The 25768-nt window shown below is 49.0% G+C and overlaps 10 protein-coding genes across 10 annotated transcripts; 8 read left to right on the forward strand and 2 right to left on the reverse strand.

Moving 5' to 3' along the window:
* Nucleotides 1-985: 985 nt before the first annotated feature.
* Nucleotides 986-1666, forward strand: N7455_012218 (uncharacterized protein; the record flags this gene model as incomplete). Its single annotated transcript, XM_065606837.1, has 3 exons — nt 986-991; nt 1068-1185; nt 1260-1666. 3 exons carry the CDS (start codon nt 986-988, stop codon nt 1664-1666), a joined length of 531 nt encoding a protein of 176 aa, XP_065460003.1.
* A 283-nt stretch (nt 1667-1949) lies between these two features.
* On the forward strand, nt 1950-4363 carry N7455_012219 (glutathione S-transferase family protein; the record flags this gene model as incomplete). The annotated part of the gene is made up of 6 exons (XM_040957270.2): nt 1950-2611; nt 2679-3234; nt 3421-3542; nt 3615-3792; nt 3848-3928; nt 3980-4363. The coding sequence occupies 6 exons, from the start codon at nt 1950-1952 to the stop codon at nt 4361-4363; spliced, it is 1983 nt and encodes a 660-aa protein (XP_040812305.2).
* A 143-nt stretch (nt 4364-4506) lies between these two features.
* Nucleotides 4507-5516, reverse strand: N7455_012220 (uncharacterized protein; the record flags this gene model as incomplete). Its single annotated transcript, XM_065606838.1, has 3 exons — nt 4507-5206; nt 5229-5341; nt 5454-5516. The coding sequence occupies 3 exons, from the start codon at nt 5514-5516 to the stop codon at nt 4507-4509; spliced, it is 876 nt and encodes a 291-aa protein (XP_065460004.1).
* A 272-nt stretch (nt 5517-5788) lies between these two features.
* N7455_012221 (uncharacterized protein) lies at nt 5789-6442 on the forward strand (the record flags this gene model as incomplete). The annotated part of the gene is made up of 3 exons (XM_040957357.2): nt 5789-5798; nt 5964-6296; nt 6390-6442. 3 exons carry the CDS (start codon nt 5789-5791, stop codon nt 6440-6442), a joined length of 396 nt encoding a protein of 131 aa, XP_040812264.1.
* Nucleotides 6443-7090: 648 nt separating this feature from the next.
* N7455_012222 (uncharacterized protein) lies at nt 7091-9514 on the forward strand (the record flags this gene model as incomplete). Its single annotated transcript, XM_040957277.2, has 3 exons — nt 7091-7280; nt 7453-7793; nt 7896-9514. Exons 1-3 carry the CDS (start codon nt 7249-7251, stop codon nt 9512-9514), a joined length of 1992 nt encoding a protein of 663 aa, XP_040812287.2. The 5' UTR covers nt 7091-7248.
* Nucleotides 9515-11665: 2151 nt separating this feature from the next.
* On the reverse strand, nt 11666-12957 carry gldB (putative glycerol dehydrogenase (GldB); the record flags this gene model as incomplete). The annotated part of the gene is made up of 2 exons (XM_040957254.2): nt 11666-12359; nt 12412-12957. Coding segments are annotated over 2 exons (1116 nt in total), but the record flags the coding sequence as incomplete, so codon positions are not given.
* A 993-nt stretch (nt 12958-13950) lies between these two features.
* N7455_012224 (phosphatidyl synthase) lies at nt 13951-15402 on the forward strand (the record flags this gene model as incomplete). Its single annotated transcript, XM_040957304.2, has 1 exon — nt 13951-15402. The coding sequence occupies one exon, from the start codon at nt 13951-13953 to the stop codon at nt 15400-15402; it is 1452 nt and encodes a 483-aa protein (XP_040812193.2).
* Nucleotides 15403-17151: 1749 nt separating this feature from the next.
* On the forward strand, nt 17152-18614 carry N7455_012225 (SET domain-containing protein; the record flags this gene model as incomplete). Its single annotated transcript, XM_065606839.1, has 3 exons — nt 17152-17167; nt 17207-17526; nt 17589-18614. 3 exons carry the CDS (start codon nt 17152-17154, stop codon nt 18612-18614), a joined length of 1362 nt encoding a protein of 453 aa, XP_065460005.1.
* Nucleotides 18615-21468: 2854 nt separating this feature from the next.
* Nucleotides 21469-23507, forward strand: N7455_012226 (Leucine Rich Repeat domain protein; the record flags this gene model as incomplete). The annotated part of the gene is made up of 3 exons (XM_040957312.2): nt 21469-21655; nt 21712-22059; nt 22114-23507. 3 exons carry the CDS (start codon nt 21469-21471, stop codon nt 23505-23507), a joined length of 1929 nt encoding a protein of 642 aa, XP_040812210.2.
* A 702-nt stretch (nt 23508-24209) lies between these two features.
* N7455_012227 (uncharacterized protein) lies at nt 24210-25511 on the forward strand (the record flags this gene model as incomplete). Its single annotated transcript, XM_065606840.1, has 5 exons — nt 24210-24237; nt 24294-24623; nt 24675-24787; nt 24847-24979; nt 25078-25511. 5 exons carry the CDS (start codon nt 24210-24212, stop codon nt 25509-25511), a joined length of 1038 nt encoding a protein of 345 aa, XP_065460006.1.
* Nucleotides 25512-25768: the final 257 nt, after the last annotated feature.

Here is a 25768-nt window from a genome sequence, read left to right on the forward strand (position 1 = left end):
TATGCAGTTTTCGCAAATCAGCCTCTGTTTTTAGGGGTCACGTGACCGACATGTGACCAATGTCCCGCATTCCAACCAACTCTCTGAACTGCCGTCTGATAAGGAATGGCATTCGTTGATGGTGCTGAATCCACGACGTCTGTACGATTGGTAGTGTGGTCATGCAGCAGTACGTACCTATATTCGGTCCACCACAGCGACGATTGTTCTTCTCAGTGGGCAACGAACATGGAAAACGACGCTTCGCGAGCTTTACAAGTGACTATATGAATAATAAAGAAATTCCGAGTGATTTTAAGTATTTGGATTATATCGTCCATTCTAAATTAAATAAATATTAATAGATATCAATTAATTCTAGTAGACCTTCTCTAACATCCATCATATACTACCCCATGAGCATACATACCGACCTCGGGAGGTCCCGAGGTCCACTCTTCTGGCCGTCCATAACCCCCCTAAGTTCGTACTTGGGATAAACCCCGCGGAGAGGATGCCACACCAGCTCATCCCACAACCCCAATCCGGACTCGCTCTGTGGCTGCCTATCAAGCCTGCCGTGAGCGCAAAGTTAGTTGCAGCTTGGCTATCTCCAGGGCTTGTTTTATTGATAAGAAGCACTGCTCCAGGCTGTTCGTAGATCAAAATCCAGCTGGCTTAGGTGGCTTAGGATAAATTTCGTCAGAAAGATGGCCTTATCGCAACTTGAGAGTATACTTTAGAATAAGAACAGCCATTGGATTATACACCTCTCTATATTTGACTTCCAAGGTTGGAAGCCTGGCATGCTGACATAAGAATATGTTCAAACAAGTCAAACAGCACTGAAATTGTATGACGTCACTTGTTTATAATGCTTCAGCCTTAAAAAAACGTTCGCTTGGAAGCTTCATCTTCTCAGGACCTAACCACTTTTGATACGAGCTACTTCAATCCCGCAAGGAGATTTCAATTCAATTGAAACACATACCAGCGAACTGCCATCATGGATGTGAGCCAATCCCAGTGCTGTCTCCAGAGCTACGAAAAGTAGACCTCGAAACCGGAGCTAAAAGCTAACTTGACAGGTCTTTCGCGCCTACACATACTCGACGGCCGCATGGCTGGCACTTCAGAGTTTACCTTTGATTGCTGGACCGAGCATGATAGTGACCATGCTGCTCGACGAGACTCGGCCTGTTTCCCGTATGTGGCCCACATCCTGAAAATGCCGCGCGCACCCCATTTACAAGCCATGTTAACCCTTTGCCCTTCAAAAGCCATGGAAATCTACTTCGCCCGGTGCCTCGGCTTCAGTTTTCTTACTATCGCCGTTTTGACTATGATGTTAACCGGCTCCATCCCTCTGACATCCGAAATTAAAGACTCTGTAACAACAGATGAGGACGATCCCAAGGCGCCATACGCTATACCCACTCTTATGGTGACCTCTATCTTCCATACTGCATGTGCTTTCTACGCGTACACCTGGTATGTTAGCGGTGGACAGGGTCTCTTTGCTATTGGTGTTGCTGGATACTCTAGTATTGCGGCCATTGGGTTGTGGTGCATGCTCTTTGCTAGCAGCAATGGCAGGATCAGTCGCCGGACGGGTGCAGACAAGAGGACGACGGGGTTCCCTTTCAAGAATTCGGAAGCAGCAAAGAAACATCGCAAGGATCTGTAAGCTGTCAAGGATGTTCATTGGAATCAATACTGCATCTATGGATTCAATGCGAATAGATGGTAATAATTTGATATCTTAATCTTTGAAATAGAATAAATATGCATTTCATTGCCAATTCAAGAAAGAGAAAAAAGAAGAGAATCGATTGATGCCCAGGCATGTCTTTTTGTACCTGAGAACCTCAAGATGATCCGAGCTTCCCTCAACCCCACAATGCCGCTTCAACCGTCCTTCTTCTCCCCAAAAGCAGCACGCCTCTCCACAACTTTATATTATTTACAAGATGGACTCTGAGCTGCGAATGTCCTCTCCTCGCTTAGGACATTCTATGCCGATAAACGACCAGTCCAACCTACAGTTGGGCCAATTTGATCCAGAATCACAACCCTTCGGCTCATTCCGTCCCCCGACCGAAGCTGAATCACAGCTCCAGAACGCGACGCATGCGTTTATTCGTCCTCCACGATCAGGCGAGCCAGCGAACAATTTCATCACCGCGTCTCCATCCACACAACACCAATCACACCAAGGTCACCCTGGTAATGGAGTTGCCTCGCACTTACAACCGCAAGGGCAATCCTCCAATGGTTTACACCAATCGCAGGACTACAACAATGGCGTCGCTCATGCAGCGAATATGAGCGGGGCATTGCATGGCGCTGGTACTGGACAAATGGGGCCTCCAGCGTCGCTGTCGCCAAACGAGCTAGCGATGGGGAATAACGCGCATCAAGCTCAGAATAACAACTTAACAACGTTGCAGTCCTCAAGTCAACCGTTTCAATCGGATTTTATCGAGCTAGATTCTGGCTCCGCGGATCCGGTGTCCTTCACTGGGCCTGGAGAGCTGCAAGGCTTCAAAGTGGTTCCAAATCCTCCGCATCTGGATTACTGGAGAGATAGGTTGTTCAATGTTGATGAAATGATCACCTTGAGCGAAGAAGAGTATGCAGGCTCCATTCTTGGGATTGTTGCTACTCTACCGAGAGGCTGACTTGGGGTTTTGCTACAGATTCCAAACCTACTTCCCCCACGTTGACAATGTATACTCTCATCGCTCAACCCAACGGTACAAGCGTAAACCCTTCGTTTCCCATTACTGGGATTGTCGGCTCAAAGGACGACCTCCCGGGACCCCCAAGTCCGATGACCCAGAAAAAAAGAAGCGCAAGCGTACGGCCAGAGAACGGGATCTGTGCCATGTTAAAATCAAAGTCGTGGAATACTTCCCAGTATCTGAAATATCAAATACGACTCATGCAGTCGAGCCCTTGCCAACTAACATCCTGCCTGGTATGTACACTTTCTCTCTGAATGACGACCCCGCGATCCGAAACGCCCAAACATTCGGTATGCTCACCCCGAACCCTGGTCTACCACCAAATCATCCGGGATCGAATGGCGGGAGATATTTCACTATACAGCGGGTGAATGGCAATGGTGCCAACGGAAAGAATGACGGAGTGAGTGGCGGTCATCAACATACGCTTGAAGAAAGCGACCGTGTCAAGAAGAGTAGTGTTCAACGATATGTCCTGAAGGAAAAGAAAGACAAAAGAACGAGAACGGTATGTCAATCCTGTTTTGTTCTGTTCATTACGCAGATGTGGACGAGTATCCCCGCATAATCCCGACTACGTCACATGTCTACATTGACCTCATATATCCCACATGCCAAAGATCAAGTCTTGATCTTTTTGTTTCCATTTCTAGCATTCTGGATTGTGCAGCCTTTAACACAGAGTACACAATAGGACCGAGTCATGTCTCGAACAGGCCAAAAGTCATACCATACAAAAGCGACGGGTCTGGCCGCTGAAACTGCGATCAAACATTCTGCCGATGTTAATCTCAAGCTATTTGGGAGCTGCTTCTGGTGAGATCCCCTCAGTTTTGACTCGTTCGGACGAAAGATTGTTGTTTATTGACTTGACCTGTATGTTTGAAGCCCTTTCGTGCAACGGGTATGGATTGCATTGGAACTGAAAGGTATCCCGTACCAATACATCGAAGTGGATCCGTACGAGAAGCCCCAGTCACTGTTAGAGGTGAATCCAAGAGGGCTTGTTCCTGCTTTGCGGCACGACGACTGGGGCTGCTATGAAAGCAACGTGCTGTTGGAATATGTAAGAGAACCGAAGGGCCAATTTCCCATTTCCCTTACTGACCAGTCCCTCGCAGCTGGAGGATCTGGGCGTAGGAGCTGCAATGCTTCCAGGAGACCCAAAGCTGCGCGCCCATTGCCGGTTGTGGGCGGATCATGTAAGTAGACAGGCAAGTCTATTTTGGTAATCATCACTGATAACCCTCCAGGTCAATCGGCATATCGTGCCGAGTTTCTACCGCATACTGCAAGAGCAGGACCAACAGAAACAGATCGAGAAGACACAGGAGCTGCGAGACGCGATGGAGAAGCTCCTTGAAGTGGCGCATCCCAAGGGACCCTTCTTCATGGGCCCGCAGATGTCCCTTGTGGACGTTCAAGCTGCCCCGTGGATTATTCGGCTGCGGCGGGTCCTGAACCCGTACCGAGGATGGCCAGATGCTGAGGAGGGAAGCAGGCTGGCCATTTGGATGGATGCAATCGAGACCAACCAGCATGTGCAGGCGACGACTAGTACGGATGAGCTGTATCACGACAGCTATGAGCGATATGCCCGTGAGTATTGCATGTCGTTTTTCCAATGGCACTGTTAACACTTCATGTCACAGAGAACCGTCCAAACACATCCCAGGTCGCAAATGCAATTAACGCAGGACGAGGCCTCCCTTAACCAGAAAACACTCAAAGTATCTGACGACCAGCGTCCTGGGACCAAAAGATATTGGCCAAATGTACATTAGCCTGTTCGAGCACCTCGATTGAAATTGAAGCCACCTCTCCCACTTGCATCAGGGCCTCGAGGACTACGCATCGGCTGCTGTGGAGCCTGAGTGTCGGAGCCGCTTCGCTCAACTTGCGGACGGCCACCTCTCTGTAGGAAGGGTCCATTTGACTTGGCCGAAGTGGAGGGATCGTAGAGATGTCTAGAGGACTTGCTCGAGGCCGACGAGGAATCTCTCTTCTGGTGATCTCTTCCGCCGCCACGTCCTTTGCCTCTCCCCCTGCCCTCGCCTGTAGAATTTTGACGAGGCGGGGTTGTGCTGCCAGGGGACGAGGTACCCGACGCTGTAGCAGATGGGCTTCCAAACAGACGTTCGCGCACTTCTTCGTACTTCCGCTGTTTCTCCTCCCGATTCTTCAATGCGATAGCATGGCGCTCCTCGGGTGTTGGCTGGGGCGGCTTGGTGTCATCGTCCGAGTCGTCGTCATCGTCTAGTCCGAGTCGGCCAAGTCCAGCAGTTGCGGCGGTAATTGTTCTCGAGGATGACGACGAATGTCTTGTCACAAGCTGAGGTTTCCGACTCAGCAGTGTAACTGCGGGCTTGAAGTCTTGCTTCAAGGGAACATCGGCACGCGCTTCAACGAAATGGAATGTTTCTGTGGATTCGCTGCAACCCAGTTCAGTCTCTTGAACAGCCCAAATAAATGCGATGGCGCTAGCTGGCAATTGAAACTTACGCTTCAGCCCATAGCTGGCGATTGAACTCTGCCTGTTCCGCCCTGCGTTGCGCCTTGGTGACCTTGGATGAGACTTTCTTCTCGGACGGCGGGGTAGACTTGGAGTCGAGTTTCTGTAACCGATGACCGTCAGCATATCATTCATAGTTTGCAGGCATTGAACAGACTTGAATGGCAGACTATTGTCTGTCCCAAACGCCACATGGTTCCCCTGATATTACATACATCTGCTTGGTTTTCCCATGAATCCTCCCAGACATCGGGAACTGCACCGGAGTTTGCGCTCATTGCACGTAGAATGACGATAACAGAATTAAAAATAGAGAGGAAATATCGAAAAACAAAGATAATGAAAATATGCTAATCACAAAGGCCAGCAATGATTGGTATGTTCATGGAGTATATAAGCTGGGGAAGAAAGAAGAAGAAAATTCATGCGAGAGCCCCCCGGGGCCACCGCCTGTCGACCGTTGATCTCTCCACTCCCCGCGCCTTGAAGTTTTGAGAACTCTAGAAACTACAAATCGACCATCTAACCTATTTGGTTTAATTCCCAAACAATGGCGATTGGTAGGTCTCCTCTATTCCCTCAAATCTATACGAAGTAGCCGAGAGAGGCACAGTGGGCCCGCGATATCGATAGCGCTCCATTACCCACATTATGCAACCCGCCATCTTCTTCCTTGCTACAAACTACAAACCCGGGGGTTACATCCATTAACAAACACCTACCAGATCCCAAAGACCCAGACGGTGACTCCACCATGACCTCCTCCGTCGACTCCATCCGTCCCGACGACAGCGCTAGAACCGGCGCCCGCACTCCGACCGGTACCGCCCAAGCTTCCTCGGCTGGCGTTGACGTATCGGAGCTTTCCCCTCCTGGATCCCAGACAAAGCAGGAGGCTAGTGCTTCTGTTGGTGACATTGGGACCGCGTTGGAACAGCACAGTGGACAGACTGCGGAGAAGGCGATTGACGCAAGTGTCGCGGCGTGGAAGAGCAAGCGTGCTCAAGAGGATTACCATCGTGCTATGGAATATCTTGTTGATAGAGATTTCAAGCTAGGTATGTGACTTCGTATATCTGTTTGGTCGAGCTTGAGTTGCTTTGCAGGCATAGACGGCTGTACAATGTGCTGACTGACTGTCTTATGTTTAGATGAATTCGGGGATCCTTTTGATGAACGTGACTTGGCAGAGAAGTTGCTATGAGTCTCTGCGTATTTGGAGATTGTCTGCCAGCATATGATATGAATAATGAGATACGACTTGATTCTTTAGCTTGCGGTCCTTTGGGTACAATTGGGTCTACAATGGCCAGGCAGTCTTCGCCTACCCGTGGGAGACATGTGTACGCGGAACTGCTTCAATTCACTGGCACACAGTGCAAAAGAAAGCTATTCAAAGCTACTCCAAGGTCAATCCATGCTATCTGGAAGCATCATCACCTGTCATCCTTGTAGATAGATGGCTTTGCTATAAAGACATTCTATGCCTGAGCTTCGGGGAAATAGATCTGTAAGATGTAGTAAACCCTTAGAGCCACTATGATTTCAACCTGCTTTTACCCTGGGCTATATATATTTGCTGGGCTTCGCAATAGTTTGCCAGTACCTTCGTTCGTTAAGATATATATATTCAGGATATCCATGAATATACCACACTCCTCACTATTTGAGCTTTGGCATGGATTGAATTGAATTACTACATATCACGCGACTTAGAAATGAGATTCTATATATTCATGATCGACACTATGTCCACGTTGGGCCCTGCCATGCGGTGGTTGGCAGGGCAACGAAAAGACAAAGCAAAACCACAACGGCCCGCTTCATAACTTTCGCATCCATCACGACAATTCGACATTTTACTGAGGGGCCCAGTGGCATCCTTTGATTTGCATTATTTTTTTCGGCATTATATTAGATAACTTGACTTGGTTCATATAAATCACTCGAACATACCTCGCCAAATCAAGATTCCAACGGCTTTGACACATTCCACGCGCATCAACAACAATGGAGAACCATCCTCCCTCACCGCAAGCATGGTATGTCAACTCTTTGTTTCTTTCTGACTTTGGATTCAATATTTGTTTTGTTTCCTTTGCATCAAACGGATCATTCGCGCCTCTCACTCAGGGGCTTGATCACCTTTCCCCTTTATTTTGAGATACACCGCCATATAGACTTGAGACTAACACAAACTGCCTTACGCGCCAGCAGCTCTGCCAACCCTCCCACTGAAAGTTCCTTCAGTTTCACGCCTATCAAAGCCCTGAGCGCGTTGCCGCGACTGTGGGATCGCAAACCTTCGACGCCTGTCCGAGCCGGAGACAAGACACGAAAGCTGTGGAAGCGCATTCGCTTTCCGTTTACCAGCATGAATACTGCGACAGAAAGCCAGACCTCGGGGATCGGCCCCTCGAAACACTCGGATTATCAGCGCGGCGTGAAGCGCCAGTGTGTTGACCCCGCCGATGCGGACCATGAGACTGAGGCTGAGCAACGTGGTCGGTCTTTCCTCGAGACTAAATGGGAGATGCAGGCGTCTCGGAAACGACGTAAGTTTTTTATATATATTATGCGATGCGAGCCGTGTACAAACCACGCATCACATCTCATTCTCCCGTTTTTAGAAAGACCTTTTATCTGATAATTTGCAGGCAAGTTGCCCGAATTCAATTTCAACATCCACGACGAGGGCTCCCAAGAGGTGTTTGGTTTCACTGCGAACCAAACTGAGGGAACTCTCAATGATGTTGTTGGCGACGTAGCTACGAATGCGTCACCCCAGCCGCTCAGCGATATGTGGAAGCCTTCCAAGACGCCGGTTTACAACGACGCTATGGCCACCGACTTGAATATTACAGCATCCGACGCAAACACAGAGCAGGATCTGCAGTCTAGACCATTTAGCCAAGACGCGCCGGGTGCGATCGACAGTGCAGGAGAGGACAAGGCCAACGCCATTTCCACCACAGAGTCCGTGCAAGACCTGACGCAAGAGCAGGAGATCAAGTTGGTCCGATCGGCACTGCGAAGCTCTTTGGATGGAGAGGATGCAGAGCTCCTCAACGACTTCCTGTCCAGGGCGAATGCGAAGCGGGCCGCCAAGGCCACGCACCCCGAAGATGCGAAATCAACGGAGATGTCTTCCTGCCCAGAGGAGTCACCAGAGGTTGAATGCTCAACACCGCCACCACGCCGCGTGTTAGAGGAGCTCACAACCAACTCACCTTCACCTGTCAAGTTGCAATTCTCGCCTAGTAAATATGACGTCAAGCGTGGTGCCGATGGCGCCAATGACCGGGAGGATATCATTCCCAAAGAGATCAAGGAAGAACAGGCTCCTTCAAGCCCTGGCTATCGTCGAAGCACCCGTACCAAAGGCTCGAGTACCCCTGCCATGCGCAACACTATCTCGTTCCGCCGAGCCAAAGGGACAGAATTCGTTTTCCAACAGCGAACTGAGACCCAGCAGGTGGCTATGGCTACAAAGCGCAATACTCGGCTCAACAAGGGTAAATCTGTAACTCCCATGGTCGCCCTGGAAGCCCTGGCTCAACAGTCGAGCCAGGAAGAGCTCCAGCTGGACAATTCACAGAATGAGAGCTCAAATTCCAAGGACACTAGTTTCCGTGGGCTGAACAAACCGCGAAAGCAAGTGTCGTGGAACGAGGAGCGCATGGCCGAGTATGAAGAGTACAGAGAGCCAATGGACGAGGAAGACGAAGAGGAGGGTGACCGATGCACGAATGACGTGGGCGCAACGCCTCGCCCGCGACCAGAAAGCAAGCGCTCAGCGAAGAAAGCAGAGTTGGGTCATCGCAGCAGCCGTAGCCAAACGCAAAAGGCAGACGAGAATGCAGACAGTGGGGCTACCGAGAGCGGCCCAACCCCGACTACTGCACCTGCTACTGTAACCCCGCGCTCACGCCGGGTGAGGCGTCTGGGTGACTCGGGCATCTTAGGGTCCGGTACCCCAATTAAGACTGGAAGTCGCGGCACAAGCAAGCCTCCCGCAGCCTCGGCATCCGCTGTGGCTGCTGTTGCTCCCTCCACACCTACCAAGGGCCGCCGCAAGCTTGCTCCCAAATCTCCCAGCTCGTCCAAGCTTCCCGCACGAGCTTCCAAGAGTGCTAACAGCACCGCGGATCAGCCTTTCACCAGTGGCATCCCCACTCGTAGCTCACAAAGCACAGACGATGCACAGCGACAGAGTATGCTTCAGATGAGCGCAGGGTGCACGCCCACGGCTCGGCGTGTTCGGTCGAGATCTTGATTGTTACCCCATGTGACGCGATTCTCATTTGGATTATACGACTCTTATACCCCTTCTCTACGGTCCTTTTATACCTCGGTTCCCAATTTTGACACTCTTTATCTATCCGGGGAGTTGCTTGTGTTTTAAGATACCAATTGCTCGTTTTGTTTTCTTTATTTCATGTATGCATTCTTAGTGATATTGAAACTTTTTTCACTTCATCTTGATCAAGATAAGATTAACTGCACGGTTCACCTACCCTATGCAGAATGACGTCTGTGCCGTTGCGCCATGCCCCTCTGCCCCTCCAACCCTCGGGATTTGTATGAGGGGCATTCTAATTTCCAATCTTGGAAGGTTGTCCTATGTACTCCGTATTCTCATTCTCTGACTACAACCCTCGGGTTCAAAAATATTCGCGCAATCCTAGCTTATGCACCTAGCCGTTTTGACAAGCCCTAGACTACAATATTGCAGCGGGCTGTGCGTCCGTCCCGTTGATGATCCCCCTCATGCCACTGGTTTGCATAGATCTTTTCTGAATTGAGTTACCTCCCAGCGTAAAAAGTATATACTGTTGCCTTCCAAGGTTGTTACCCGTACCGATAGCCGATACATGCTGATCTCTTGTTTTGATATTTGCAAAAGCTCAGAGCAAGTCTGCAAGGTTGGCTGCGCTGGGGAATTTGCAAATGTCTTTCATACAATGTAAATTGTGGATGCAGTTGTATCTCATATGGCGTCTCACTGGCAGCGAACACGTACTTTGTCCTACGAGTATGTCCAATATGAATACCAAATCAGACTGCATCATCCCAATAGCGCAGTACCCATATACTACCCACCACCCTCCCTACTCCGTACTGTAGGCCAGGAAGCAGGTTAACAAACTTCGACTATGTATTACAATCCCCCGAAGTTCCTCCCCTATCGGCTGAATCGGGATACACGATCTCAACACTCGGCATCATCGAACCCGAACCAGAAAGTCTCAGCTAGTCAAAGAATATGTCATTACCTACGAAATGAGGCATTAAATCCCATTCAAAATCGTAAGTGCATCCGGTCAATAATCGGCCCAATGGAAAAAGAGAAAAACTACACTATACTAGCACGATACATAGATACCACAGCGTAAACCAATATAGCAAATAAACACCTCCAGCGCTAATCAAACATTCAATGAGCAAATGTACTCCGTACAAAAAGTAAACACCAAACAATGTGCTCTGACCACATAATCCAAGACCCCTATTACCCTATTCGGCGTTTCGGTGTTAACACCAACCAATATCCCCATCCGATTCTAATATTCCATAGCCAATTACTTCCGTACAACATCCGACATCTCCCGGTCTGGACAGTAGTCAGCAACGCTAAGACCAAATGCGGTAAGCGCGCGAGAACGCTAAGCCCCTTGAGTGGCGCAGGGGCTTCCGAGAGCCACAAGTCAACGCGAGATGACATCGTCCGCAGGGCTCGGAGCACACTGCTCCTATTTTGTATGGAATTGGCTATCCGCTTTTTAGAGTTGTATTTTTTTCTTTCTATTTTTTGAATAATAGGAACTTCTTGTAGTATACGGAGTACAAGTTAACTATACAACGGTTGTATGTTGGACATTCGTTTGTTGGCTGCTTTGGTAACTGGGTAACACTATTTCCGAATAAGGTCCACGGGTGTTGCCTTGTCAGGTACAGTGTAACCCTAAGGTTGTGCTTATGTTTTTTTTGTTTTCTCATTCGAGGGCGATTTGTTTTGCTCATTGGTTGAGGATCCTAGGCCATACATACTTCTAAGAATATGTACACTCCGTATGTTGTACTACACTGTTACAACTGCAGGGTCGGTCCTTTTTTTTTGCAAATTTTGCAATGTTCCTTGTTTCAATTATTTCCTTACCATTATCTTAATATTGGGTGTAATCTTATTCCAGATTGGTTTGGTTTGACTCGCTTCGTTCATTGGATGTAGACATTCTTGATGTGTGGATCTAGGGTGGGTGTTTGGACCTACGGAATGAAGGCTGTGGCAGCCGGTGTGTGGGATTGGGTGATTCGGGTCAGGTCAAATGAAAGAGCTCAAAAAGATGATTCCGAGTTATACCTAGGCATGCACATGGGTCGTACAATCTACGGAGTACGGTACAGCTGAAACACAGTAAATAGAGTGAGATCAAATGGTATGTCCAATTCATCTAACAGAGTTCGTAGTCCGTTCATTAACTCATTTCCACCCAAAATCCCCGTTTTGGGGGTATTATTCTTGTCCTTTCTTAAATTGGTCACAGAATCTAAATAGAAAGACCCTTAGCGGTCTCCTCGGGCCAGACATCGTAGCCGAAGGTATCCCGCATGTTCACGAAGCGGCAGTAGTGGGACTTGGCCACCTCGTTGACAGCCTCGAAGTCGGCATCGCTGAGCTCGACGCTCTTGAAGTTGGACTCAATGCGCTTGGGGTTGGAGCTCTTGGGGAGCACACTGTAACCACGACGCAGACCCCAGGCAATCAGAACCTGGGCGAGGGTGTTGCCGCCCTTCTCAGCAACAGCGTTCAGGGTCTTGTTCTCACTGACACGTTCGCCTGTGGTGGGGACCTGGTTCTGCGAGCCCAGAGGCGAATAGGCCTGGGGCAGGATGTTGTGGGCGAAGCAGTACTGCACCAGCTCCTCGTTGGCCAGGAAGGGGTGGATCTCAATCTGGTTGACCATAGGCTGGACCTTGGCGAACTTGGCCATGGCCTCAAGCTGGGGGATGGTCCAGTTGGACACACCAATGGCCTTAGCCTTGCCATCGGCGTACAGCTTCTCCATGGCACGCCATGTCTCCTCGTGGTTCTCGGTCAAGTCCTTGAGGATCACGTACTATAACAGGTTAGTTGGGAGCTGCTCGTGTGCTCATTGCGGGGAATCTCACCTTTCCATCGGGGCCAATCTTGGGCTTCTCCTGTCCATCCTTCTCGGCAGCAATGGGCCAGTGGACAAGGAAGAGGTCAACGTAGTCGAGCTGCAGACGCTCGAGAGAGTTGTTGATGGACCAGAGGACGTCATCGTAACGGTGCAGGTGGTTCCAGACCTTGGTGGTCACGAAGATGTCGGAACGCTTGACGGAGGGGTTGGCCTTGAGGAAATCACGGATGCCCTCACCGACCTCATCCTCATTGAGGTAGAACCAAGCACAGTCAAGGTGACGGTAGCCTGTGTTGAGGGCAGCAGTGACGGCGGCGTAGGTCTCGCCCTTGGAGCCCTCGCTGGCGAAGGTACCAAAACCAACGGCAGGGATGGTGACCCCGTTGCTCAATGTGAAAGTCTTTCCAGATGACATGATTGTAGTGTAAATTTGAATATAGTTAGAGAATAGAAAGAGGAAAAGATACGAGCTGTTAGAAGATAAGAAGATAGAAGAGTGGGGAGAGCTAAGGGAGCGTTGACGATGTTGGGAAGTGGGGTGGAGGGGGGTTGGAGGGGTAGGAGGGGCAGGAGAACCTTGGGAATTGGGAAATTATATAATATTTCTATTTCTTTTTAATAATAATTTCTTTTTAATTGAACTTTTGAATTGCAATTGCAATTGCAATATGGATATTGCATATATTGCAGTTCATACAATAGATGGATATTGCAACTTAGCCATACCTTCCTTTTCTATTTGTCGATCAGAAACCCTGACTCTTGTTCTTAATTTTGACAAAAATAAAAACCAATTCAAATTCATCAAATATTACTCCGTATAAAAAATATTAATAAAATAAATGGAATAAGTAAGAAAGAAAAAATAAAAAAATAAAAAAAGCGCAAAATTACCACTAGTAAATTTCAAAGCTCCAGTCCAATGACATCACCAACCGAAACGGTGTTTTTGAGCGTTTGGCCTGATCGTCATCGGCTCCATCGATCTCATGTCGGCCCACGGGCGAACTGCGCTCTAATCCAATCGTCCCTCCGTCTCAGGCCTCTTTCTACCCACTCGGCGTGCTGCGTTGCTTCATATTCGGCCCAGCGAGTCTGGTCCTGTCCAATCAATGTCTTTCTGATTCAATTCGGCCACGGGAAGGAGAGTGTCCCGTGTATTGGGTACATGGCAAGACAGTGTGTCAGCCACAATGACGCAGGTACCCTATACAAGCCTGTCTCGTTGCGAGAAATGGTCCACCCTATATCTTGCCAAATGATGACGATAATTCCTAGGAATGATGATACCCGGTGAGTGGATCCCTCGTAACCTCAATGGCAAAATACCAATTTCGTTTGTCTTGAGTCCGGTATCAGATATGGCTTGTATATATACTCTGCTGAACTCCCTCCTTTGCCATCTTGATTCCTTATCAGTCAATTTTCATTCTTCTCCTTTTTTTTTTTACAACTTCAATTCTTCCCTGAGTCCTGAATCCAGTGACTCCCAAGTAGAAGCTCATCCATCCTTCTACTTCCTCCCCTCTATTCAAACACCTTCATCATGGCTCGCTTCGAGGACTCTGATCTCGCAGTTGATCCTGCTTCCCAGGATCCCCGCGCCCAGGATCCTCAGGGTGCTCTCTCTCCCCGGGACCGTGCTGCCTCCGGCCTCGCCATCCCCTCTGGCGGCAACACCGTCGAGATCCCCGCCACCCGCAGCGCCATCAGTGATGCCGCTCAATTTATGCACAACTTGAGCTTGTCTCCCTCCATGAAGGACCGCCGGGGCTCGCGTAACTCCTTCGGCACTTCGCTCCCCATCCCCCGCTCCCCCCGCCTGTCCCGCCTCTCATCTGTGCAGCGTGGTGCTCCTTCAGTCTCCCGGGATATCTTGGCCTCCCAGGTCCAGGATATTAACAAGGAGAAGACCACCAAGGCCAAGAACATGGCCTTCGCTTTCGACATTGATGGTGTGCTGGCACACGGTAACCACGCCATTGAGGAGGCCAAGGTCGCCCTCAAGATGCTCAATGGCGATAACGAGCTCGGCATCCGCATCCCCCACATTCTCCTCACCAACGGTGGTGGTAAGACCGAGGAGGCTCGCTGTGCTCAGCTCTCCGAGATCCTCGAGCAGCCCATCTCCACCGACCAGTTCATTCAATCCCACACTCCCATGCAGGCCTTGGCTGAGTACTACCAGACCGTTCTGGTTGTCGGTGGTGAAGGCTTCAAGATCCGCGAGGTTGCCGAAAACTACGGTTTCAAGACCGTCGTCCACCCCAAGGATCTCCTCGCCTGGGACCCCTCCATCTCCCCCTGGGCCACTCTCACCGACGCCGAGCGCGCCGAGGCCAAGCCCCGTGACTTCTCCCAGATGAAGTTCGACGCCATTATGGTCTTCGCCGATTCCCGTGACTACCAGACCGATTTCCAGGTCATTATGGATCTCCTGCTCGCCGAGGACGGCAAGCTCATGACCAAGGCCAAGGACCCCGTCGCCACCCGCATCCCCATCTACTTCTCCCAGGGTGATCTTCTCATGCCCACCGAGCACAAGGGTCTCCCCCGTCTCACCCAGGGTGCCTTCCGTATCTCCGTTGAGGCTCAGTACAAGACTCTCACCGGTGTCGACCTTGAGCGTGTTGTCTACGGTAAGCCTGAGCGTGCTACCTACACCTACGCCGATGAGGTCATGAAGGCCTGGATGGAGGAGCTCCACGGTGTCTCCCGTCTGCCCGATAACATCTACATGGTCGGTGACAACCCCGCCTCCGATATCATCGGTGGAAACATGTACGGCTGGAACACTTGCTTGGTCCGCACTGGTGTCTTCCAGGGCAAGGAGGGCGAGAACGACCCCAACAGCCCTGCCAACTTCGGTGTCTTCAACAACGTCCTCGAGGCTGTCAAGGCCGCCGTTGCCAAGGAGCTCGGCGCCGACTTCAAGCTCAAGTGGAACCCCAAGGTCAACCCCGTCACTCACGGCGACGGTGCCTCCGCTATTGAGTAAATGATCACTTTCTGATCTTTTCACGCTGAAACGAAACTCAAAAAACATGTGATACTGGGCTTGAGAAGGATCTCCGTGGCGTTTTCCTGTTTTTCCTCCATGTCATGTCATTCCATAGACTTGTTTTCTTTCCCACCATCTCTCTGATGCATGTGCCCCCCTTAAATTTCGGGCTTTAGGACTTCTGATATCCTTTGTCATGTCGATTTGATTATCGACTTGAGAAAAGACTTGAGATTTATTTCTACTTTTTTTACAATGTGGATGGTCGGTGGTTTCGACCTGCCTTTTTTTCCCCCTTTTAGACTGGATTCTGATGTGCCATGACCCGAAGAAGCTTTTGTTTTGTCTTTTCCTTTTTTTACATATTTCCGCATGCAGCTATATCCCCCCAATACCATATGCAATTTTCATCATTGATGTCGTCAACCAGTCTTTACCTATTATTTCAGTGTGTAATTCTGTGTAATTTTCTCTTTAGTGGAATCTTCGTATTCTTAAGGTTCTATTGTTCCAGAAAAAGCAATCATTGACGACATGATGATATATCATCCCTTACTACTGAAGCTCTTGTGGATGCCTTTTCTATTCTTTTCCACGTTTATATCATACAGATCTATTCATGGATACATATAATAGCTTTAATACTTGACTTTTACACAGAATGGAAACAAGCTACTGTCAAAAACTATATATTTACACCAAAGCATATACCAAAAACATCAAATCCATATTCTTCAATTTTTATCTACACTTCCACGCCTAGACCACGAATGTCTCGGGAAAGCGTGGAACTAGAAGAAAAGGAAAGAAGCAAAGAAGCCGCTTTCGTCAAATATAAGACATACACAGCCAAGAACCCACGCTATATAGTATCTAACCGCCAGAAGTCACTACCCGGCATTTCCCAAGACACGCCCGCTATGAGTCGGGTATGCACACTTGTCTAGATCAATTTACGCGCTATACTCCGGCCTCTAGATTATGGCGTTCCAGCGGGTATGCATGTCTTGCCCCGGCGACGAGGACGCGAGACTTGTCTCGGGTTGCGTTTGCGCTGGTTGAATTGTTTTCTGGCTACATCGCCCACCCATACATACATTGTAGGATATGCTGAATATTTGAAAGTGAGCATGGCGAGAGGGGTAAGACAGGTGCTTTCCTAGACTAGAAAGGATTATGATGGTATCTGCTTCGCTATACTTTATAACTATTGATGAGTCGCGCCATGAAGGTAGGTTGAGTCCCGGACTATTGATGGACCTGTATTTAAGTACGGGGTGGTAAAAAAAAGGGCTATCATCTTTCCCTGAATCTCACATTCTTCTTCTAGAACGGCGTAGAATCACCACCTTTCATATAAAGAAGGAGCCCTGGTGTAACCCCTCTTTTCGATGTGTGTTTGCTATCACCCGGCATAATGCCCTGTCCATATTTGAAGTACCTTTTCTATGTGTCTTATAGAAAAGGTACCTGGAATCAAAGGTTCGCATTACACAAGTGCGGCTCAAACCAGCAGGGATGGTAAGCACTACATTGGGCTGGGTACTGCCTTGCTTTTCAAGATACCACTAGCTATATAGTTAGCCTCAGTTTGCCAGTAGGAACATAAATCCTTCTTCTCTTCCACTGTTGCGCCTAGATCCACATACCAAACAGCCTGCTCATAGAACTACATTCTCCCTTCATCTCCTTTTACTACTTCATGATTGATAATAATCCTCTTTCATCGATAACTTGACGATAACTATGGGTTCTTACGCAGGTTTTGACATAGTTCCACGTCTAACCAAATGAGTGGTAGACCAACACAATTGGGAAAGACTCTTGAAAACTATTAGAGAGCGTTACCAAAACGATGATCAAGTCGAAGCGAAGCCGAACTACATTGCATTCAAGTCCAACCCAGACCTACTGCTTCCACTTGAATGCCACAAGTTCCTTCGTTTTGGCGCAACGATCCCTAATGAGGACAGCAGCGGATTGAGGAACTATATCGATACCGTTAGCTGGGTAGCCAGTGGCTGGTTCGGATCGAGAGTTCGTGATTGGGATGAGGGCGAAGGGGTATCGGGCTACTACGCTTTGGATGACGTGAGACGATCGATTAGGTCCTATGAACAGGTAACTATGCCATGTTGAAAGGGTTCTGATTCACAGCCGCTCTCTGACTTATGCATAACTAGTTCGACGAACCGGAAGTACCAACCACCATAGCCCAATTTGTGCTCGGTATCGACCCAACCCGTAAGCTGAACTTGCCACTGTATGAAATGAAGCCAGTGCCAGGGAAGGGACAAGGCCTTACGGCACGTTTCAACATTGCGAAAGGCCAATTGATTATTTCCGAGAAGCCATTTTTCACAACCTTGAATGCTACAAGCGCAGCCACAATAGAAAAACAAATTTCAATCGAGCTGCGAAAGCTACCAAAGGATGCTCAACGCCAGTTTCTTTCCTTGCACAATAATTTCCCCGGAAAGAAACCGTTCAGTGGCATTGTCCGAACAAATGCTCTACCATGTGGTCCTGATTCTTCCATTGGAGGCATTTATCCTACCATCTCACGGATCAACCACAGCTGTCTGCCTAACGCACATAACAGCTGGAACAGTGCTTCAGGATACGAAAATATCTATGCCGTCCGGTTTATTGCAGCGGGAGAAGAGATCACCATCCCCTATGATCATGGGGGCCCCTCAGACGAGCGACGTCGTCATCTGAAGGATGCATTCGGTTTCGATTGTGATTGTAGCATCTGCTCCAGACAACCTGCTGAGCTGAAACAGAGTGACGAGCGCCGCCGCCAAATCCAACGCCTTGATGGCGAAATCGGGAATGCGTCGCGGTTGATGTATAGCCCCGGGGATTGTCTTAAAGAATGCCAAGCTCTTCTCCAAATCCTCGAAGAGGAGTTCGACGGTAGTCCTGGTGCTCATCTCGCTAGGCTTTACTATGATGCTTTCCAGATCTGCATCGTGCATGGGGATCAAGCGCGAGCTAGGGCTCTTGCAGAGCGGTCATATAAAGCACGGTTGGTGTGCGAGGGGGAGAATAACCCGGAAACAAAAAGGATCCAGAAACTGATGGAGAATCCCAAAATGCATGCAAGTTTTGGATGGTCGATGAAATGGAAGAGTTTGAAGAATCAGGTACCGAGGGGGTTAAGTTCGGATGAGTTTGAGAAATGGTGGTGGAGACAGGGCAAATAGACGAGTGTACATCTGCAAGTCGCATTGTTTTATGTGCTAAAGCGAGCTGTTGTTGTTGGGTAGCTACAAGTGAAGAGGAATTTGAGGATATGGTGATTGGAAACTGCCCTTTCTTGTGCAAACTCTTTTTTGAGTCTACCTTAAATTTCCGGAGGTTTTCTAGAGATAATGGACTTGCGGTGTCTTCCCCGACATAAATACACAATCGCATCGTCTTCGGGTCTTGTTTTCGCTTTCTCGGGGTCTCGATATTTGGCTGGTTTGTCTTGATGTTTTCCTGCCAACTTTTCGCTCCGAATTTACGTGGAGCCAGCCCTCATCTATGACCCACATGGGCCCCATGGCCCCCGCGGCCCGGATTCTAGCCCGAGATACGGCGTTATTGATCGAAGGGAACCCTGGATTTGCTGCCACTGTCAACGTATGTTCAAGTAGTTTGTGAAAACAAGATACATTCGTGCACAATATGCCATGTTGATAGTTTCACGCAATGACATTGCTTTTTTCCGTTCAGTATCCACATAGATTTCAACATTCCCAAGAATACATAGTATGATTGGGGTGTCAGGTAATAGGAAACGCTTAAAAAAACGTTCATCAGGGAAAGGGTTGTTTTGAAAGATTCTCGAGATCCAAAAGACAAAACCAGGGGGTACGGACTCACGGTTTCAACGTAGCTAGACCATTTGGCTATCATCTAGTAACATTCTTGGTTGAGATTAGTCCTAGAGAAACTATTAAGTAGAGCAAGGAGAGCAGGACCAAGACTTAGGTCCGCCTCCTTGTCTACTTGAGCAATGCGGAGGCCTTGGCGGCAAGCGCAATTCCGCGGAAGTGCGCCTTCAACACGACCAGGGCTTGGCCGGTATGCAGTCAAGCCCCTCCCATGCTGTACCCACTTGCTGTACTCACTCCGGCCGCCAAATCCTAGAGTCTAGGAGAGAGCTGTGACTCGAAGGACGCCAACACCCCCATCAAGCCTTAGAATCTGGACCGCGTTGCATTTTTTTCAAGGTTGTTTCAGCTGCAGCGCGAGAGCTAAGCCTTTGCCAAACCTGTCTGACAAGTGCACGGGTGGTACCAATGAATGCAGTGCTAGTCAGCAATCCGGTCGACTTTTAACTCAGTCAAGATGACAAGAATGCAGGACCGAGGTGGGGAGAAGCCGATGGATTCCAAGGACTGTTTTTCTTCCCCCGGGGAGGTAAGTAGGAGGGAAGAAAGCGGGGGGTCATGTATAGATATTTAAGGGGGAAACTATGGGCTTGGCTTTGACGATCAACTGCATAATGGTGGCATGACCGTGGATCACCGGGCTTGGCCCATGGGAGACAAGCAAAGTCGGTGAGAGTTGGGAGTAGCGAGAAGAGTGTGTTGTATGGGCGAGTCAGATACGGAGTACGGAGGATTCTGTACTAGAGTCACTATTTCGAATATTAGACCATTAAGATGAGCTAGTGGATCTCTTATTGCTCCATCGGAACTCCGAGACTTTTTGAATTGACATTTGTACAAATTAGAGGGATCACCCAATTTGGATCTGAAAGGGGACACGGGCCGTAATAACATCAGGTGACAGGGGGGCATCTGTTATCATTATGTAATAGAGTTGTCTACCCCCGCATGATCTCACCCAAAGAGGCGACTTCTGGCTGGTTTTATGTCGAAGAGGTTACTAATGTTACTAATAGTAGCTGCATGAATAGTAATATATTAAGTAACAGGAACTCGTGGTCTGGGGTATAGTTCACAACGGATGCATCGGGATTTCTGGAGATCTGCTGACCTGTCACTTTTAAGGAAGTTTCTTGGTGAGGCGCGCTAGGTACCGGTGGATCTTAAGAAGGTTTGGGATATTATGTCATAGAATTGGAGTCCAACTTGTCTAGGTGGGACAATAGTACCATACATGGAGGTACCACATCCTAGTCCGATTATTCTATAGATACATATGTACCCCCAAGTTGCTTATTGTACTTTGTATCTTCGATCAAACAATAAATTATGTCTATCAGGTCCAAATTGGGGGGTATGACGCCATTTTCCGCATGCATACAAAAAAAATAAAAATAAAAAAGCAAATGGGGTCTGCAGGGGTAGCTTGGGGAACTAACACGAACTTAATCAGTCTAGTTGTGATATAAGGAAGTATAGCATCGATGGATGGAGTATATAGTTTGATTTATATCGATTTATATAGATTAATCTATATTCAATACTTCTTTTTATTTGCAATTTACCATTTTCAATTTTGATGTTCAAAATCCAAAAGAATCAACCAGAAAAGAAAAAAACAGAATTGAGATCCGCCACCGTAATCAATCAGTTCACCCGTTATTTTTCTTCCAAAATTAAAATCAATAAAATAAAATAAAAAGAATAAAATAATTCGCCCCATGTGGCCATGACCCATGGTGCATTTCTTTGCATTTCTTTCGATCTTTCAAACTTCAACTTTCTCACTTTCACTTTCATTTCATTTAACTTCTTCTTAAATGTCTTAAAAACTGAAGTCTTGAATCCTTTCTCCGATCGGAAAAAAAGCCAGAATTACCTACAAAGTTGTGCAACCGCCGGTTCATCCGTTTCCGTGACTAACAGCTTCGTTTTTTTTTTTCTTCCCCGCCGCCCCTCTGGGAGAGAGCCCTAAACTTGCCCTCGGTCTTAAACACTTCTTTGATTTTGACCGGGGCGATTTTTTTTTCTTTCCCTTTTTTCAATTTGGAGGAGCCTTTTCATTTTTTAATTTCGGTAGACTTATTTTTTTGATTTGTGTTTCCACCTGCTCCAAGGTACTCCTCAACTAGTCACTGTACACTAAGGGCCCTTTATAGAGGGCCTCTTCCTCTGCACCATGACCTCCGTTACTCCTGCTCCTTCGCAGCCCAAGCCGGCCTTCCCTCGACTTTCTTCAATTCCCTGCGGTGACCACTTCCACTCACGCGACTCCTCTCCCTCGCCCTGCAGCACCCCGGACGGGTCCAGATCGAGCAGCCAGCGTCGCCCCTCCTTCGGTTCTATCAAAGAAGATACCGAGGACGGTACGTACCGAACATGTACGAATCCAGGCTGGAGGCTGACGTGATCGATACTATAGGAATTGCGCAATCGTTCGTGGACACCCAGCAAGCACCATCTCCCCAAGAGCAGGACCAAGAGCGCAAGGTCGAGCGCCCCACCCAGATGCAACAAGCCCCGGACTTTTGCTGTCCTTGTGGTGGATTCCTCGGGTGGAAGCAGATTCGATTGGGCGGGAAGAGTTTGAGCCGCAGCTACAGCGATCTCCGTGGGCTCGGAAACCTACAAGCAAAGGGCTGGGCATGGGAAGCCCCCGAACCTGAAGCCATGGAGCTTCTCCCACCAAAGGCCCCCGAGGTGGAGGCGGAGGTGTTGCAGACCCCTCCCGGTACCTCGCCTTTGGAGAGGTTCCCCCCTGAGGTTCTTGGTAAGAAGTCACCCTTGCCATTCTTGTTTCTCATGTGCTAACAGCCGTTGGTAGATCAAATCATCTCTAACCTGGCGGTCGATCTTCCACCAAATGGCTACGCTCCTCGCAACGTGGATTTGGTCTCGTGTCTGCTTACATCCCACACTTTGCACGCTGCTACTTTGGGTGTCTTGTACAGGAACATGACTTTCCCACACTCCATCATTTTCTCCAAGGCACTGAATCATATGTCGCAGTATCCGGCGTTGGGAACATTGGTGCGCCGTCTGGACTTCTCGCACTTCACCTCCGTCGGCCTGGGTCGCACTAAGCAGATGAACGCCGAAATCCAGAACCTGACCTCCAAGACCCTCTTGCAGTGCCTGGAACTGCTCCCCAATTTGAAGGAATGTCTGCTGCAGGAACATCTGGAAGGCGACATCAGCGTGGAGGTGATCCGGAAGCTCTTCATGGGACTGCCGAACTTGCGTGCCGTGGATTTCTGTGGTTGCTCGACTCAAGCATTCTCCGGGGTTTTCCAGCAGGCCTTGGTCGGTGGGCCTGCGCTGTCCATGACCTTGCCCAACCTGAAACGGCTCTCGCTTCACGAATGCAGCACCATCCCTGCTCCCATGTTCGACAACCTCCTCCCGCGATTGATCAACTTAACCCACCTCGACCTTACTCACACTCAAGTTAACGATTCAGCTCTCTTCGCCATCCCCGAGACTGCGCGTATCTCGCACTTGAGCTTGTCCCGATGCACGCGCCTTCGCCCGTGCGCCCTGGTCAACTTCCTCACCACCCACCCATCGGTCAATGAGTCTCTCGTGTATCTGAATCTGTTGACGGACCCGACCCGCTTCCGTCTTCTGGAAGAGACCGATGTGTCTGCTCTGCTGCCGAATCTCCCCGATACTCTCCGTTCCCTCAACCTGGGCGGAGCAAAGATCACCTCGGACCATGTACCACTCTTGGTGCCTATGACTAAGTACCTGGAGGAGCTGGGTCTCAGCTCTGCGGATCTCTCAGTCGCGGACGTGAACTCGTTCTTCGGCCGGTACCGCAACCCAGCCACGGGAGTCGAAATCGATGCCCCCAGCACTCTCTGCTACCTCGATCTGGCCAAGGTGCCGCAGATGACCATCGGAGCCATCTTCAACACCAGCACTTGTACGCTGCTCTCGAACCAAAGCTACCCTTTGCAGGTCGTTGAGTTCAGTGACAAGATCATCACCCCGCTGCGTGAGCGTGCCAAGACCCAGCGCGTCTCCGTTGGCTGGACTGTGCGAGACCTCGGCCGTCGTGGCTGGTACGTCCGCGAACCATCCTCCATCCCCCACGAACCCCATGACGATGGCGCTCGTTACTGGAAGATGGGTGCGCGCTGGTGGGGTATGCGCAAGATCCCTATGGCCGTCGGCGAGGTCGGCGGCCTCTATGGCCACTACATGTTCAAGAAATGATCTACTATGAGCGTTCTATTCTCCCCAAAAGCGTCTTCGCTGGATCTTTTTTATCACCTTTGTTGATACCCTTGATTTGATATCCTTCATTTTCACGGTTTGCGTTTCATTGGAGGGGCTTTGCTTTTGTGTTGCTTTTATTGCTTTTATTGCTTTTTTTGACGATCATGAATGATGATATCCGGTCTATGCATGGCGGCGCGCAACATGGTTTACGAATTTCGGCATTCTGGCTACTGGCTTCGGGTTCGTGCTCTCGGTCGCGTTTTGTCTTTTGTTTTTGCATAGCATCTGAGATTTCTCTCTTCAGCGGTGTCTGGTTCTTTTTTTCTTTCTTTTTTTTTTTACTCTCTTATCACTGGCTTCATATGGCGTTATTGTACCTATCTGGATTTTACTACTCTGCTCATAAATACCTACCTAGTCTATACTTTATCTCTTCTAAGCTGTTTTGTAGACCACCTAGGTAGATCTGATATAGCCGTGTGCCTGCCCTCATCCGGAAGGTGCCCAGGTGTGTTCAACCAGTCCCAAATAGGCAACTACCTGGCAACAAACTCCCAGGACTTGTGTCCCCTCTCTTCCTCTTCGTCACCTCCCGCTTCATCACTTCTCTCTTCATCAATCCCCCCTCCCCCTCATCCAACTCTTTTGCTTTCCCAACCACCGTGCTGAACTGCACCTAGTTTGTCACTCTTAACTATGACTCTTCCGATCGATTGCTCGAGTGGTAAGTTGTGTTTCCCATATCATGCTCAGGAATAAACTCCAATTAATCCAACCAAGAGGACCTCCTCAAATCCCTCGTGGCACTGAGATCACAGGCCCAAAATGAAGCATCCCGAAAACTCCGGGTTGAGATACTCCTCTCCGCCGTCCACTACCAAGTGACGAAGAGACAAATGATTGAGCCATCGTCCCTAGACATCCAATCCTTCTCTGAGTCTTCTTATATGGGTGTATGTGCTAGTTCAACTAGGGCTCGTGCACATGGACATTCTGAATGCTCATTCTGGTATGGGGTAGAGGACAAGAGCATCAATTTCATGGCTGTGATGGGACCCTCGAAGGTTATGGGTCGCGAAGGAATAGGCTCAGTGATGACAGCCCTTACGGGTGAGTGTTGTATTGTGCTCTGGTACTCCTGTCACAACTAACTGGAGAAAGGCGAGCTCCATGCCAAGCAGAGACGTCTGAACGAGGAGGAGGACCTTACTGCATACACACTTGCAACGGACGGTGATCTCTTCAGGTTCTTCCGCATGACCAAGGAAGGCCAGGTATGTGCACCCAGACATCTATAGGACATTATGATACCTGATGCTAGCGATATACACAGCCGGCTGAAACACAATGTCGGAGCGGAAATAACTACCAGGATCCCATTTTGCTTCTCGTGACGGTCTTTGATGATGATTTTATTCCACCAGGAACCCGCGTGATATCCCCTACCACACCGGGAGATACTACTGGTAAGACTACGCATGCTGATTTACAGATTGTGGACCGTTTATCTTCGCGAGCCCTGTGCCAAGCCCCGATCTCACAAACGAAGAGGAAACCACCCCAGTACTTATGAGCCAGACACTGACAAACATCATGAAGAGGAAGAATACTACAAAGATCTGGAACGCATGCGCCAAATGGGTCTGCGAGCGGGCGTCAAGGTGTACATGGGTGTTACAGAAACTGCCCATCCGGCTCAACGGCCAAGAGGAAATCAAAACCCTCCGCCTAATCCAGCTGGTGATATTCACTGCGATCGGGATTACACACAAAGGCCATTCCGGAGTCGGCTTTCCTAGTTACGGGATGGCAATGGTGAGGAAATTTGACGCTGAGCTGAAGAAAGTGCTGGAGGAGGTTGACTTTGAGGACTACAATGGCAACCAAAAGGTGCTCAAGCATGCGATTCGGAAGGCAGCCCTGGAGAAAATTGGGCCTGTGTTTGAGGAGATACTCTTGGAGGCGCACGGCAAGAAGTTGGAGAGGCTTTTCAAGTAGGAGGATTGATATTTGCCATTTATGGCACATACGATCTACCATGAACTTGCAACACTGTTGAAGATGAACAATATGTACCTATGGGCCAATGACCTGTACCATAGTTGAGTAGTATTTCTGAACCATTTTGTTTGTGTGCTGCATTACATGTTGTAAGGATATGTAAAGATCGTTTCGAATAAAGCCTTCAACGAGACAGACCCAAGGTGTGGAAGACGATGGGTATTAACCAATGGACACGAGAACTCAGCCATAGT

The sequence above is a fragment of the Penicillium solitum genome, assembly GCF_028829755.1.
Source record: "Penicillium solitum strain IBT 25940 chromosome Unknown utg000009l_segment0_segment0, whole genome shotgun sequence".
NCBI classification, from domain to species: Eukaryota; Fungi; Ascomycota; class Eurotiomycetes; order Eurotiales; family Aspergillaceae; genus Penicillium; species Penicillium solitum.